Genomic DNA, 15,937 nt, shown 5'->3' on the forward strand with positions numbered 1-15,937 from the left:
ATGTGTTATCACGGTGACGTGGTAATTAACCAGGAAGCAGACAGACAGAAGGAACAGCCTGACTGAATGCCTACACTACTGTGTTGCCTCTGCACTTCCACATACATGTACATATTAGCGTGTGTTTTGAAGCACTGTTGATGAAAAAATTCTAGTGTGACTAATAGATGGTTTGGTGAATCCACGCTGTTTCAGTTAGACTTTATTATAGCTAATTCAAGGCTCTTTTTTTGTTGATGGTTCATTTTCTAACTCTTTGTACCTGCCTTATCAAAGCACACTAACTTATGAGAAAACTGGCCAGCCAACTAACAGACCTTCGCACTGTGTAATAATTTCAAAACATACCTTCTCTACATCTACAGTATCACTTTTCACATTTGTACAGCTTACCCTAAATTAGAGGTGTACAGATGCACACACACACGCTCACAAACACACACACACACACACATGGCCTTTTTATTATCTTCAGCGTGTCTGCTTCCAATTACAGAGGTCTACAGAGAGGGCCCTTGTTGACTGGTTGACTGGCTGTCCGGAAGATAAACAGGTGTATGCATTGGCTTCGTATCAAGGTTGGATAAGCTTAGAGACAGAGAGGAAGGGGGGGGAAAGCATTTGAGAAATCAGCATAGAAACAAAAACACATTGGAATTATTGTGCGCTGCAGGAGTAGTGGAAACTCCACAGAGATGTGCCAGCACACTGACATGTTTTTCTGAAGTCATCTGCTGCTCCATAATGGGATCATTATTATAAGGCACCTAGTTAACCTGCCATGTTATCCAGCACCCCAAGTGGAAATTAATGTTAGTCACCCCTGTTTCCTGGACCACTGCAGCCACAGCAGTGAGATCCAGAACACTCTCTCCTCAAGGACCAATTACTAGACAGGCAGTGAATAAAATGATGGTGTAATCCACACAATGCCACCTAATGGACTGATTGGAGGTCAGGCTGTTTGACCACTTTGGAGTCTACGTGTTAGATTTGTTATTGTGAATGAAAATAGCCATGAGGGATGCAAAGGGAGTCTTGGCTAGAGGGACAGAAGAAATCAGCTTCCATGAACAGTTTGAGCACTTCCTACCTGCATGTTATTAAGGTGGCTAATGTTACTGTCACTGGGATGCTGCAGCTAATTTAGCCCTGCCATTTTAAAATAGTTCAGCATTAGTCAGAAGGAAGCCATGCTGCCCTTCATCACAGCGCCCCCTCATTGACTGCTGCGTTACATACTCTCTCCTATTCAAATGGCTGTCATCTCCCACACAGCTGACTGACAGACTGCTGGATGTCTGCCACCTCTGGAGCAATGGGCTTTTCCTCAGCAACCCCTGTCAACTTAACACACACACACACTTACGTGTAAGCACATAGAACACATATATAGACATCCATATGGGTTACACACACACACACACACACACATATACACACCTCGATCCTCAGCCCTATTCTCAGACAGCAACCCCCACAAGGACACCCTGTCAAAACCCCTTCCTTTTCACTTCCTGTCTCCGTGTACTGTGGATACCACAGCCAGGGGCTTTGAAATCTGTTTCTTTTTCTGTTTTTTTATTGTCTCTTTTCCTCCATCTAACACAGATGTGGATTTTTCTTCCCCTTCTACTCCACAGTGCCTTTTGTTCACCCGTTCTGTTAACATGTGTCAGGTTGGGAAGCCTTGACATTTTCCAATGTGCTTTTGTTCATGGAAATCAAAATGCTGCTTCACAGAATTGGGTTTTGTATCTTTCTAAACCTACATCCATAAGAGTGATATTTTCTGGACTATAGTTTGTAAAAAAAAAACAAACAAACAAAAAAAAAAAACGCTGTACACTCGCCTACACACCCTTGGATGTATGTGTGTGCACGAGTGTTAATCTTTTGTGCATCCAGTTTTTTGTGCCAAGTGGTCCAGAATATCAAGATTTCATTAATCTGCACATTAATTTGTACTGTTCACAGATGTGTGTCACCAAAATGACGCTTAATTTTTCAGATTTTTGCCAGGAGAACAGCTCAGAAATGTCTACAGAGAGCTGCAAGGCGGGAGATGATTTCATGATGTCATTGTTCAACCTTTTCTCTTGCCTGAATAATGTTCCTAAGGCCTTGACTCAGGCCCTTCAACCATACCTGGAACGTGCACACATATGGGAACATCTCTACACTCTGGCAGGTAAAGTAACAACCTTGCTGCTGTGTCCTAATATTTAGCAATTGCTGCCACAATTTGGCATTGCACTGATTTCGGAATGAGCAGTTGTACAATCTCTAGTTTGTGTGCTCTAGTACTGTAACCCTGGATTCCTTTTACTTTGGAAATCAGGTGTCAGAGCTGGGAGTGACTTCATTCCAGAGTTGTGTTCTAGTAGTAGCAGTTGGAAAAGAACAAAAATGGCTGCAGATGTTCATATGTAGAACCTGGTCAGTGCTCTATGTACGGCCTATTTAGTCAGTCACAAATACACAAAAGTGGTAGCACAGAGTACATGCTTTACAGTTTTACAACTTTAGATGCACTACTGTTTTAAAGTTGGGGTTTGTAGGGCTTCTCTGACTTTCTGAGTGGGAAATCTGATTTGAGGGGGCGCTACAGTTGAAAATTTCAACTAGGAACTCCTAGGATTTTCTACTTCCTACTTCAGAAGTGTGTCAAACACACTGTGCCTAAAGTATGTGTTAAAATACAGCACTTTAAATCAGGTTAGTTTTAAAATGAACAGTTCGTGATAAACTGGAGAACATGACAAATAATCATTACATGAATTTCCGAGTAGTGAATTGAAGTAAATAAATTAAAATTGCATATATTTCATATTGTGTTGGCTGCCCTCCTCCTGGTCTCTTCTGGTGTCTGGCAGTGGCTCTTTTGGGTCCTGTTTGTTGTAGGGTACTGACACTGGATCACGGTTTGTTCCAGCAGGTCCTCCAGATGTTCAATCGTTTTGGGATCTGGAGAGTTTAAAGGCCGAACGAACACCTTGGGCTGTTATTGTTCCTTACGCCTCCGTAAACAGTTTGTGCCGTTTGGCAGGGTGCCTTTGTCCTGCTGCCGTGGGGTTGTGTGCTTGGCCTGGAGCAACATTTTAGGCAGGTGCTACAGGTCAAAGTGAGAGCTACAAAACCTGATGTCTCTCAGAATATTGCATTGTAATGCGATTCAATGTTATTCAGTGCACCTTGCCAGATTTTATGTTGAGTCTAATTGGTGAATTTTTAAATACTATGGTAAATCTTCCCTCAAAGAATATCTCAATTTTATTTTCTCTAAAGGCCAGTGTTGACACTGCATGAACATGAGCTAAAGCATAAGTATACTTTTACACAGACTATAGTTATTCCCCAACTCTCTCTGCCTCTTTCTAGTGCAAGTTTTAATACAGAGCTTAATCTGAGCTCCTGTGGAGTGTGAAGCTCTTTTTAGTGGTGATTCTTATATCCTGGGTAAGTGGTAATTATTGTAGCATAAATTAGGGTGATTGGAGAAGAGTATTTAGATGGATACTGAGCAAGGGAGGGGTCGACAGAGTGAATGAAGGGGAAGAGAGCTAGAGTGTGCCGCAGAAAAATTCTCAATGTCATCCAATCAACATTTATCCTCACAGGGTAATTAGTTTAATTATTGGACCGTTCCAAATCTTTGTATTATAATTTTGGTTACAGGATACCCCCAGTGCCCCCATTTCTATTTAAACTGTACTCTGAGTTAACTCATAGATTACATTGAGAGCTTCACTATTTCTCCGCTTTCATTGACGTTTCATCACACTGTACCAGGTTGCTTGAGATCAATACACAAGTCAATACAGTTGCAGGTGGTATAGAGTCTGAGAATCAAGTGACTTTGAAAAATAGGTCTAGGTCTCACCTGCAACAGAGCGCTTGTCCTTCGAAAAGCTATATCATTTTCTGTTCCGTTCTCCTCTTTTTCTGCGGCTAAGGTTACTTATTTTGTTAGGCGTCCTTTGAGATTTCAGTGCACTTTTAGTGCCGCTTCAGTACTGTTTCTCCCGATTGTAGCCTTTGGTTTTACAGCCGGGGCTGTAGGAAGTTTATGAGTGCCATACAACTTCATACTGTAGTTAGTCTGCCAACAATATGAGCGAGATATAAAAGGGCAAACCGATGACAAACGGTAAACCTGGAGAACGTAGCAAGATTCGTGCTATCAGGCCACCTGGATTTGATCGAGAGCATCTGATTTTAGTTTGAACTTGAGTACTCACATTTGGTGCAGATATTTTAAGAGAATACCATAACACTATATGGATTCATATAAATTATTTATGGCTCTGTTTTTTGTCATTCTTTGAAAAGTAGAGTTATTTCTTGACTTTTGATTTGTTGCTTTAAAAATAAACCCCAAAGCACAATAACTATAACATGAAATGTCAACTGATCTAATGTGTAAGCATCCACTCTCCATTTTTTTATCAGTATACAGAAACATGTTCATATTCCTAGTGCAGGGATAATTAGAACAGTATAAGGAGGTTTTCTCTAAAGAAACTTATCATTCGTATCATTTTGAAAGGTTTTGACAACATATCCGCCTTTTTCTGACATAGCTAAAAAATTCAGATTAAACACAAAGTATTGATTTCAAATTTAACATTTTTAGTGCAAAGTATGTGAATTCAGTAACCTAACAAACCTAACAGTTTGTTGCTGTAACACTAACCTTGTACTTTATCTTATGCAGTTTACCAATATTTTTTTCCCCAAGTCTTAAAACTAAATAATAATTACGGTCTGGAGTCATTCATCTGGGGCCTGTTCTTCGTACCGCGCTAAGTGAGTTAGCTGGATGAGATTGTTGACGATTTCGCGTGATCCTGGATCGTTCGGTTCCCCGAAGCCCATCCGGGACTTGCTGTCATAGCAACAGAGCCGTAAGCGTAAACCTGCTGGGGAGCAGGTTTACTTTATGTAAACAGGATTAGATCGCGGCCACGCAGGTATGTCCGCGTCATTCATACGAAAGCAACAGCGATATTCCACCACTGTTTCACCATAAATAAATAACATCAATGTAACTAAAGATAATGCAGCACTTGATCCTTTTATTGATTTCACACAGATACATACAGGTCATTCCCTAAAAAAGGGAAATGTACTATTAACATTCTATTACATGTATGTGATTATTACAGATGTAATTCATATTTCAGAGTAGTAATTGTAAATTACTTCGTGTAATCAAGATGAGAGACCACGGCTATAAAAGCGAAGGTGGATTTGGGAAGTCTGTCGCAGCCATGTCCTGTCCGTTTACGCGAGCAACCCATTGCAGAAGGTGCAAGATTGATAAGGAGAGTCCTCAGAATTCAGCGTATATTGCGGGACAGACAGGATCCTTTAGCTCAGCGCGACAGTGTGCTCATAGAGAGATATCGATTTTCCCGTGAGGGTATTATTCACTTAACCAACTTGTTGACGAGGGGGTGCAGGACCACCACCTGTCTTTTTTTTTGCTCTGCCCTTTTCTTGGTTGCTGTTATGAACAAACAAACAGAGTATTCCAGGGTCTCTTTCCAAGAGACGACAAGCAATATAAGTGATAAATATTACCATTCTGTAGAATATTCTTATATTTCACTTTTACTTGTTCCCATGTTCTAGTGGGTCCTGTTGTGGCTCTAATGTGAAAGGGGATATAATATAACATATTATGATATAATATAATGTAATATAATATTGGATAATATGGTGTGATATGATAAATCTACCCTACCGCCTACTGGTGTTGGCCAGAGGGGCCGATGGCGCAATATGGCAGCCTGGCTTCTGTCAGTCTGCCCCAGGGCAGCTGTGGCTACAACCGTAGCTGCCTCCACCAGTGTGTGAATGTGAGAGTGAATGAATAGTGGCATTGTAAAGCGCTTTGGGTGCCTTGAAAAGCGCTATATAAATCCACTCCATTATTATTGTTATTATTGAATTACTTACGAGTTTGATTTGTCAGCAACTTTCTGCCAGCCCTCTCTCCTTGCTTTTGCAGCCTTTGCAGTGTTCCCTTGCGTTTTAATTAAACTCTGAAACTCCTGAAATCCCTCACTCAAGAGTTCTTGCTCTGCTGCCGAAAAATACCGAGCGCGCTCCTTCGACATTTTCGCCGACCAATCAAAGGGTTGCCAATCAGTGTTTCTACTATCGATGCGTAGCCCCTGTTGGGCCACCCAGTGATCTCACATTACTTCATCCAGCTATACTAATCGTCAACAACAGGTGTGTTCGGGGAACCGGAATAGCGAGCTCAGAGTTAGCGCGATGATTTGGTCTTGGATGTTTCATTTGATCTTGGATGTAGTAAGCGACGTACGAAGCACAGGGCCCAGATCTTCTTTAGCTGACCCTTGTTTTAAAAAATCTGCTTCCTTTGTTTATTATTGTCAGACACCACACGGACAGTACCTATAGTTGTCAGCTGTGTCCGGGACATAGTCACAAAATCCACCAATAGCCTTCTGCAACACCTCGTCTCCATGGTTTTGGGTTGGCAGGCCACAGAGGAGCCTGGTGCAGCCTTGTTCAAGCGTACTGTGCCAGAGAATGTCCTGGCTAAGATACCCAAGGACTGGAACTACACACCATTGGATGTAAAGGGAAAGGACACTGTTGCTAAAAGTATGCACAGACTGAGTTTTGCACATTCAAGATAAAATTCAAGGAATTTTACTAACATTTCTTTCTTCTTCTAGCTATCATATCCTTAGCAATTCAAGCATTGTCCTTCATTTTCACCAACCTGCCAATGGCTGTAGCATCCTTGCCACTCCCGATCCGCTTTCTATTCCAAGTGGCAGAGAAGCACCTTTCCCAGCATGCCCGGCAGCTGCGGTTAGTGGGCCTGTTGATCTGGGCCTTGCTGGGCTGCCTGATCCAGGGCCTAGAAGACCCAGACACACTAGAACAGATCAGTGGTCTGGCTCTGGACCGCTCAGCAAAAGACCGCCTGTCCCTGCTGGCAGAGTGCGTACAGGCGGCCATAGGCATTCAGCAAAAGGTAATGGCTGAAATTGATGTGGTAGCCACAACAGGTAGAGGGTTTAGTTAGAAATTACAAATAGTAGTGGGTTGTACCAGACCTATAATTTCTGTATATGATGACTGGCTTAATGTCTGTCATATTTTTATTCATTTGCCTTGTTAGGGTGTTCCCAAACCTTCAGTGCACAAAGTTATACAGGCCTTGGAGGAAAAACGACCAAAGTGGACACAACTGCAGCTGCAGAAGGCCCGCAAACTCTGCTCAGACAGGTAGGAGGATATGGAAAGAGGTCAACATTAGAATGGTGCCAACAGTAGCTTAAGTGCTATTTTTTTCTTAGTCCATCTTCCCTCTCATTTAGTATAGGCTACTGATGTCAGCCTCAAAATCTTTTCATAAAATTTATTTCCCCGAATGTAATTTTGTGATCGTCAAAAATAAGGGCTGACTGTCTGCTGAAGGAGGAGGTTCAAATGCATCAAACTGACTGATGGTATGTTTCGCTACTTGCCATAAGAATTACCTAGAAAAATACTAAACAAATGCAACTTAGACATGCATTTCTAATTGAGCATTCAAATTTTGATGTATCATGTAACCAAGATAATTTTTTACTGACAATCTGTATGAGTAAAATCAATGAATCTCAGATTTGTTTGTTGTGCTAAATGATGCACATGCTTGACTGAATGAACTGCAGTGTGGACTGATGGGAAAACAGCTTTCGTTTTTGGCTGATCTGTGACCTTTGGCGTTGCATTTTGCTGCTTGTTCCCAGAAATGTTGTCTTCTGGTCGCTCACTTAATCATAGCAAACTCCGGACACATTCATCCTCATATAAAGTTGATTCAGTAGCGTAACCATTAAAAAAAAAAATGAAATAAATAAGGACACGGAATAGATTATGACCAGTTCTAGGAAATGCTGTCTGTTACAGTGACAGGAAGAGGGGGTAAGTGCAGAGAAAAAAAGGCAAGAGACGAGGCGGCTGAGGGGTGGTGAGGGGGTGGAAAAGTGAAAGAAGAGTGATTATGTATCACCTGTCGGAGGCATTCAGTGGGATCATTACTATTCATTAAACTAACCTTCACAGGGAAGTGACGCCTGGCTTGTAAACAATCAGAATACAGTGTCAGAGAGAGAGCGAGGAAGAGAGAGAGGAAGGTTGTAATAACTCCAAAAACAACTGGCACTTCTCTTACTGGCATCCCGTGCGCACACACATTCAGAGTAAACGCCTTCACAAAAAACATTTGGCCCTACACGATCCCTCTTCAGTTCCTTCATCTTTACCTTCCTCTTTTCCTTTCCTAACTGTAAACCACTACCACCACCCCCTCCCCAACAGCACCCACCTTGTCTTTGCAAAGTAATTTGTAGAGGGGAAGATTATTGTTCTCCATCATGGTGACCCTGGCTGGGCTGACGGGATGCATACACAGATGAAGATGAATGCAGTTATTCCTTGGCGGAGGTCTGCCTCTTTCAGGGCACATTGGCCCTAATGACATGATTGATAGGCTGTCCCAAATCCAGAGGGGCCCTCATTAATCACCCTGCTGACTGAATCCAATCATCTGCTTCACCTGCACAGTGATGGACAGGAAAGGATACAGCGCAGGTGCTGACACGGATGCACAGCCACCATCACCGACAACACCACCGCCAGGGCGCCGGGCAAAAGAATGAGGCGATGTATATGGACGAGACGGGACTCCTCTTCTTTTGCAACTCTCAATGTCAAACAGCCAATGGCTGGCTGACAGGCGACACCGTTTCTGCCACTTTATAATTACAAACGTGAGGAGAGAGAGAACAATGACAGGGAGTGTATGTGAAAGAGAAGATTTGATGGACGGTAGTGTGATACCCATCCATACAGGAAGGGCAGGAAAACGGTGCCGGCATTCACCTGGGTTGGGAAAATACAAGCCTACGGACCTTGACATACAATTACATACAAGCTTCATACACACACGCACTCCAGTCCAGTGCAACGGCATCCTTTGGTTAAAATGTCCCATGTATCTCATGAATTATAATGAAAATAGTGAAAATAATTTTGGTATTTCTTGGTCATTTTCACCACAGAAGATTTGACTGGTCTGATTGGTTTTCAGATACTAGAGCAAAATGTAATTTTTTTTCTTTGCCAAGACTTACATTTTGAAGTTCTTTTGCCTTGTGAAGTAACTGAATAAAAAAAACAAACTTTAATTTTAATACAGTTAATTTTCCAGTCATAGCAATTTCTAAATTGTAGCCCAAATTCCTCTCCAAACTCGAAGATACTTCCTTAGCCAGAGGTGGTATTCAAATATAAGCCGACACCCTGCCTCCTTCTGCTCCTCTCATCTTCTATGTTCTTCACTCTGGGTTTTTTCTTTGTGTTGTCTTTACTAAGTTCTCCTCTTCCCATCTCTGTTTCACTCACAGTGTATTTGAACAAGGAAGCGAGAGAGGAGTTGCTGCAGCTGAACTGACTGAGCAGAAAATAGGCCTGATGCTGCTGGAGGTCTGCCACAAAGCAGGTGGCAGCAGCTACCTGAGGCAGATCTATCACATCATCCAAGGCAATGAGGTAGGGAAGTACTTGCTCTCCCCAGCAATTAGGTGGCTGCTGGCCTGAGGCCGCAGGCTGTTCAGGAGGGGGAGACAGAGGGAAGAGGGCTGCTGCTTGTGTGCAGTCTGCTTGTTCTGATCGTCTTTTGTTCAAGTGACCTCAAGGGTGCAAACCTACAGTGATTTCCAGTGTGATACACTCACCTCACATAGAGCAGAGGAAGCCTCGTGGAGTTACTAGACTCTGTGGAAAGCTTTTTGGAAGAGATTTCAATGAGGAAGAACATCCCTTTAAAACTCAAGTGGAAGTTATTTTATGAAATTTACTTCAAAAACCATTCTTCTAAAAGTCCCCAAATCGATTAGATTTTATTAGCCTATTGTAGCTAAAGTTTTCTGATGTCTAAAGAAGATCTTTGGTGGTTGTTGAAAAGCTAAAAATCATATTAAGTTGTTTTAACTGGTCTAGTAACACTTTTTTGGAATGTTGCCGTTTCCTGTCCAATGAAAATCAAGTTGAAAAAGCAAAACATTAAAGGTACAGTAAATATTTTTTTGAGATGACTTAATAGAAAAAGAGAATACTGTACTCATAAATAGTTAGTGTTAGTCCAACAAATTGATGCATTCTCTTACGCCATGTTGCCATGCCATCTTGAAAACTTGGACGTCCTTCCACCTAATTGTGTTTTATGGATGCTGCTAACTGAAGTTGGGGCTCTATAATGCACAACAGCAGTTGTTGATGTTTACACATCAACAACTGCTGGTTATAAGTTAACATTATGCCAGCTTGGCTCAAGTGTCCTGAAATGTACATACAGTTTGATTGCATTCTCACATTATATGTGAATTTTGTGTCTGATTCCATTCATTTTTAAATGAATACTGGACAGTATTCAAAAGTTTGCAATGGTTATTAACAAGCCTATCACAAGACACAAATGCTATTTTTGTGGGTTTTTTCCATCTTTTTTTTTTCTTTCGGTCTCTGAAGTCGCTTGTGTATTTCTGTAATGAGCACACCATCCCAGAGAGTTCGTAGTGCTGCTGGGAAGACTGTTAACCCTATCCATTCTTCTGAATGCAAACATGTTAGTTTTTCTAGCATGAAACAAGGACATGACATACTACAACTAAATCTTAAAAACTTTATTCTTCATGCTAAATGAAAAGGATATTAATTTCTTTAGTTTTAATTTATTTTTAATGCAACACTTCTTTGACATTTAGTCTTAAGACTAATATAATTAATATAACTACCTAAATGAGCCTGGTTATTTATTTTTTACATTTAGATAATTTAGATAAATTGCATTACCAGATCTCTTTACCTTTCTCTGTCTAGTTGGAGTTCATAATCTGTATCTAATAGGATCCAGCATGGACATGTAGAGTATGTGTTTTTGATGTTTTTGAAGTGTTAACACATATAACTCTGCTCGGCAATTTGAGAGAATGTGAATGGGAACTGCAAGAATCAAGAGTTGTCCTTCTGGCAGCTCCAGCGTCTCTACCCAGCCAAGGTCGAGGCAAGAACATGCAGGTCAGGGACAGACTGGGTTGGTGGTGAGGTGAGGGAGGAGGAGGTCCAGAGGCCATGTCAAGCTGACGGATGGGAATATACCGAATTCACACCAGGATGCCTATGTGTGCATGAACACACACATAGAGTCATAGTGTACAAAGACTCATTGCTATATGCTGGACCTATTGTGAGACACATGCATTACAACTACAGCAAAGGTTACAGAAACAGCACCAGAAAGTGCACTAGTGTAAAAAACCTGTTTCTCTTTCGTTCCATCTGTACGTATTTTGTTTTGATATATGTTTTTCATTGCTTTATTCGTTCACTGAAATATGGCTCAGGGTGGAGCCATACACGTAAGTAGACGCTAAAACTCCACTAGACTCTTTATTTGTTTGGTCTGTTCGATCTACTTTGAGTTTAGTTATTTTACTTATACAAAACCTTTTGGCCTCACTCTAGTTGTCAGACTTTTTCTTTACAGCTTATTTATTATCAGTCTTATCAATCACATTGCATCCGTCTCCTGTGTTTCTCTTCTTCCATCCCACCCTCATAACCTGCTTACAGGAACTGCTGATGTCTAAACTGAGTGGAAGCTCAGACTTGCCAAATGATCCTCCTCTTTTTGTGAAGTTTGATCTTGGCCCCGAGAGTCATGTTGGAGGTGCCCGTTTCAATCCTCTCCACCAGTTTGACCACATTGGCAAGAAGAAGCTGGATCAGGTGTGTTAAGCCTTTTAAGGTTAACATTGTATTATATTCTGGTAGCAAATAAGTGTTTAAAACTTGTTTTAGTTGTGTGAAACATCTTTGATATTCATGTGAACTTTTTCCAGTTTTCAGACTTTGTACTGTGTGGGTGTACTTGTGACATACAGCGTGGTGTCATTATGTTGAAGGTTAGAAGCTCTTTGAGTCTCTAGTGAACTGGATACTGTGGTAGTCTCTGAAGTTGTCAGGTCTTTCTGGGGCTTGGCTTTCCTATTCCCCTTAGGTTGCTGTCTTTTTCCGAGCAGGAGTTAGGCTGGCAGGAAGAAAAGAACGCCGAAGAGGTGAAAAGATGAGAGAAGTTTTTTTTTTCTTTTGTAAAGAAGTGAGTAATGTTAAAGGAGAGTGCAGTCTTAAAGTGCACTTCTTTGGGGCTTTGAACCATGTAGCCTCTTATCCTGAACCTATCCCCAGGAGTGTCACCATGATGTTCATTTAATTGTTAGGTTTTTTGTTCTCCATATCAGGGTTGAGTCTACCTACAGGTAACTCACTGTAAGAGTTGCTCACTTTCCCCCTCATTTCCCCTCTATTACTATGATATCCCCCACTGTTAGGAGAGATACAATGGTACTTATAACACTTACAGCAGTAAGTATTTTCTCAAGATAGGCCTGTGTGTTTCTGCTTTCTTTTTTTAAGGATTAGAATTATAACTTTAATATTTATATTATTAGAGTTGAATACAATTCAGTTTTATTTGTACAGAACCTATTCAGTCAACAGTCACATCAAGGTATTTCATATTGAAAGGGAAAGACCCTACAATATTAGAAACCTCCAGTAATCAGACAATCTGCTATGGGTAACCACTCGGCAACAGTGGGAAAGAAAAACTCCTTTTTAACAGGAAGAGCCCTGCAACAGAGTCGGGATCAGGGAGGACCAGCTATCTGCTAAGATCAGTTGAGGGTGATTAGAAAGAGAAGAAACAAAAAGGGAAACATAGAGTGATAAATACAGAACATAAGCTATGAAAAAGATTTGTATTTGTGACTCTTATATTTGTCCCTTATAGCAGCTTCAGTTCTTGCTGTGGCTTTTCAAGAACATTAGTCCCATTTAATTTCTAAGACTTGGCCTGTTTTCGGCTTATCACAGGAGGCTGCATAGCTTTGCATAGAAACACCCTATTAAGAGAATGATTAAAATGCCTTCTCCGCTTCAGGTGCCTGTGTTGTTTGTCAAATAAAATGGAGGGAGGAGGAAAAAGTTACACCCATCAATCACAGATGAGGAAGAAGCAGAGGGGGGATCGGATGGATGGATGGAACGAGTAGAGTTCTCCTCCTTTTGTCAATAAAACTCAGCCTGGAGTTAAGAGTGACATTTTACAATCAAAGCAATCTGATTTTTATTTGCTTTCCCAATATGGTGATGGTGCCAGGTGTGTGTGTTCCCTGTTCACATCCACACGCGCGCGTGTGTGTATTTTTAAAAAAGAGTGAGAGTTAGCAATAGAGGGAAAGAAAAGGAGAAGGGAAGGTGGGGGGTTGGCAGAGTGCCATTGAAGATGGAAAGAGGAAAAAAAAAGGCATAGCAAGAAGAGTAACGACTCCCTCCAAAAATTGATTTATCTTTCTATAAATGATGGCTACATCCCCCAAATGGATTTATAAATTAATTGCTGTCTTATTGGAATAAAAACCTTCTTGTGCGGACATGATTGATCGCCTGATGTCGGTGGCCTGCGCTGGAGACCCCCCTCCTCTTTTGTTAGTGGGTCCCAGCTGGAGCGGTAATGCACTGATGGTATTAACCCTGATTAATAACTAACAAACGCTATCCTCATACATCAACAGAGTGCTGTGGTCGACTGGGCATGGGACTGGGCAAGGCTGCTCCCAGCCTATCAGGGCATGAGTCGGGTCACCTTCAGAGCTCTGCTGGCCAACAGGTAAAACATTTCTGTTGCAATATATGTATTTTTATGTGTCTTTTTGTGTTTCATTTGTGCAGTCATTTTGTGAATTACTCGCCTTAGTACAGACCTCAGATGGTTTTTATCAGCATATAAAGTTTCATTTTCCCGATTGTGTCTTCTATAATGCGGGCTGTGCTGTGGAAAGAAATCTTTGGAAAGAGGATATTGGAGTGCTATCATATACCGTGTGCGCTGAATGGAGTGGATCAATGAAATCCTCTCTGTGAATGCATGTGTCACTGACTGCACAGACACAATTTTTGGTAATTGAGTAATGCCTGCTTATTAGGTACTTTTGAGACCTTGGGGTTGGTACATAAAGATGGATAAAAAAAACAGGCTGGTTCGGATTTTTGTGTCATCTGATTGAAGTTTTTCGCCCAAGTCCACCACTCCTGTCCCATCCTCTCCTCCCCCTCCCCTCCTGTTTTACTCTGCAACAGGCATAAATATTTATGCAGGTATGTGACACATATTAGATTGCAATACTTCAGGCTGTTCCCTTTTCTCCATTCACAGCTGTCACGCTGCCAGCTATCAGGGAGCTATGGGGCTACTGCACCTTGTCTCCACACCTACGCCCAATCCATTCTAAATCACTGCCATTGTAACACACACACACACCTTTCTAACAAAGGGCAAGCTCTGCATCTGCCAAGGACACGGGCCTAATAAGGGTGAAGTACTCAGCTCTGTGCTACGCTGTGACGAGCTTTGTCGCCTCCATGCCTCTACCCCCTCTTCCCACACCCACATACACATATTCTATTCTTCCGCCCCTTATACGCTGCTTTGTTGCATGCTAAAACAGATACTGTCATTGCTTGACTGAGCCAAATTAGTGTTTCAGCATTCATGAATAGAAACTGAAAGAAGAGGATATGAAGTCCGATAGCAAGAGACATAGAAAAAGAGGGTCTGGACTTGAAGTTTGAGATTGTGAGCGACACGGAGAAAAAGCATATCACTTCTGACAAGGATTCAAAAAGTGTGAAGATGGGAGTGGGAGGGGTTAAAGGTTATATAATTCACCCTAATCTCATAGTATCAAAGTGTCTGAGATTCTGTCATCTGCCTCATTAGCCTGTCTTTGTTGGGCCAGAGGAACAGATTTCATGGAGGATTTGGAGAATGGCTTTGGTTCAGCACAAGTTGCTCGCACAGAGCAGGAAGTTAGTTTCATGGACTGGCGACATGTAAGCTGTCAAAGTTTTTCTCAGATCAATCTGTGACTCAGAAATATCCCTCAAGCTATAGAAGGCCGTTCATGGGATAAGCACACTGATGTCTCATCCACTGATCCATTTGTTAGTGTAGATAAGGAACACTTTCTGCGTAACCACAGGCCGAAGCGCCTTCGGCTGTTTTCACTTCACAACAATTACTCTTTCACTGCTTCCAGTTGCTGAAAAAGCCACAGCATATCTCACCCTCTTGATGATTTTAATAGTAATGTTTCTACCCCGTACAGTATAAAAAGTCCTCTTATTGTGACCTTATTGTGAATTTCTACCTTCTAACTTTTAGTCTCCTTGAATGACTTTCTCTTCCTGTACACAGTCAATATTTTTTTCTGCTCCCGGGCTGTGTGACTTAGCAGTGTGGCCCATTGGCCTCCTATATATTGTGATAGTGGCAGGACAGTTATTGTGCCTAGGGTTTATATCACATTCTAATGGAGCAAGGCTATGAGTTAAGGGGCGGTAGGCTTTTAAACCAGGGCTGTTAAATCACTGTTCAGATGACTTCATTAGCAGAGCGGGACACATGCTGAGACACTATGTCGGCACACACACGTACACACACATGCGTATACATACACTTTCACCCTGCTACCTTGACGGTGTAATGCTCGGGCCAGACAGGAGGGAGAGTGGATTTATACAGATATGTGTGTCCTTCTTTGTCACCTGTCACTTCAGTTCCCTTGGCATGATAGCTCATCCATCATCTACAGATTGAGCTTTTCAGCAGAAACCAGACTGATTAATACTACTGAAGGACCTCCAGGGTTGACTATATGACCTGGCTTCCTGGCAGACTTGATACATTAATGGGCAGATGGATTACTTATGTAAAAAAACACTAGTTTTCTGACTAAATGGTGGGTTGGCTTTGTTAAATACGTTGTTACTGTTAAAA

The 15,937-nt window shown here is 41.7% G+C and overlaps 1 protein-coding gene across 2 annotated transcripts in view; it reads left to right on the top strand.

The window, feature by feature from the left end:
* kiaa0825 (KIAA0825 ortholog) overlaps positions 1-15,937 on the top strand; it is a 119,834-nt gene that overhangs the window by 42,489 nt on the left and 61,408 nt on the right. The window contains exons 16-22 of one of the 2 annotated variants that reach the window (XM_085425259.1): positions 2,012-2,191; positions 6,412-6,642; positions 6,717-7,021; positions 7,169-7,275; positions 9,444-9,588; positions 11,671-11,826; positions 13,674-13,768. In XM_085425259.1, coding sequence (XP_085281385.1) covers positions 2,012-2,191; positions 6,412-6,642; positions 6,717-7,021; positions 7,169-7,275; positions 9,444-9,588; positions 11,671-11,826; positions 13,674-13,768 — 1,219 coding nt within the window. Of the gene's footprint in view, positions 1-2,011; positions 2,192-6,411; positions 6,643-6,716; positions 7,022-7,168; positions 7,276-8,601; positions 9,178-9,443; positions 9,589-11,670; positions 11,827-13,673; positions 13,769-15,937 lie in introns of those variants that run through there. The other variant, XM_085425260.1, reaches the window with a different exon arrangement.

Source organism: Rhamphochromis longiceps, linkage group LG12 (assembly GCF_057381845.1).
Source record: "Rhamphochromis longiceps isolate RC_006_pf linkage group LG12, R_longiceps_female_GT1.1, whole genome shotgun sequence".
In the NCBI taxonomy this organism is placed as follows: Eukaryota; Metazoa; Chordata; class Actinopteri; order Cichliformes; family Cichlidae; genus Rhamphochromis; species Rhamphochromis longiceps.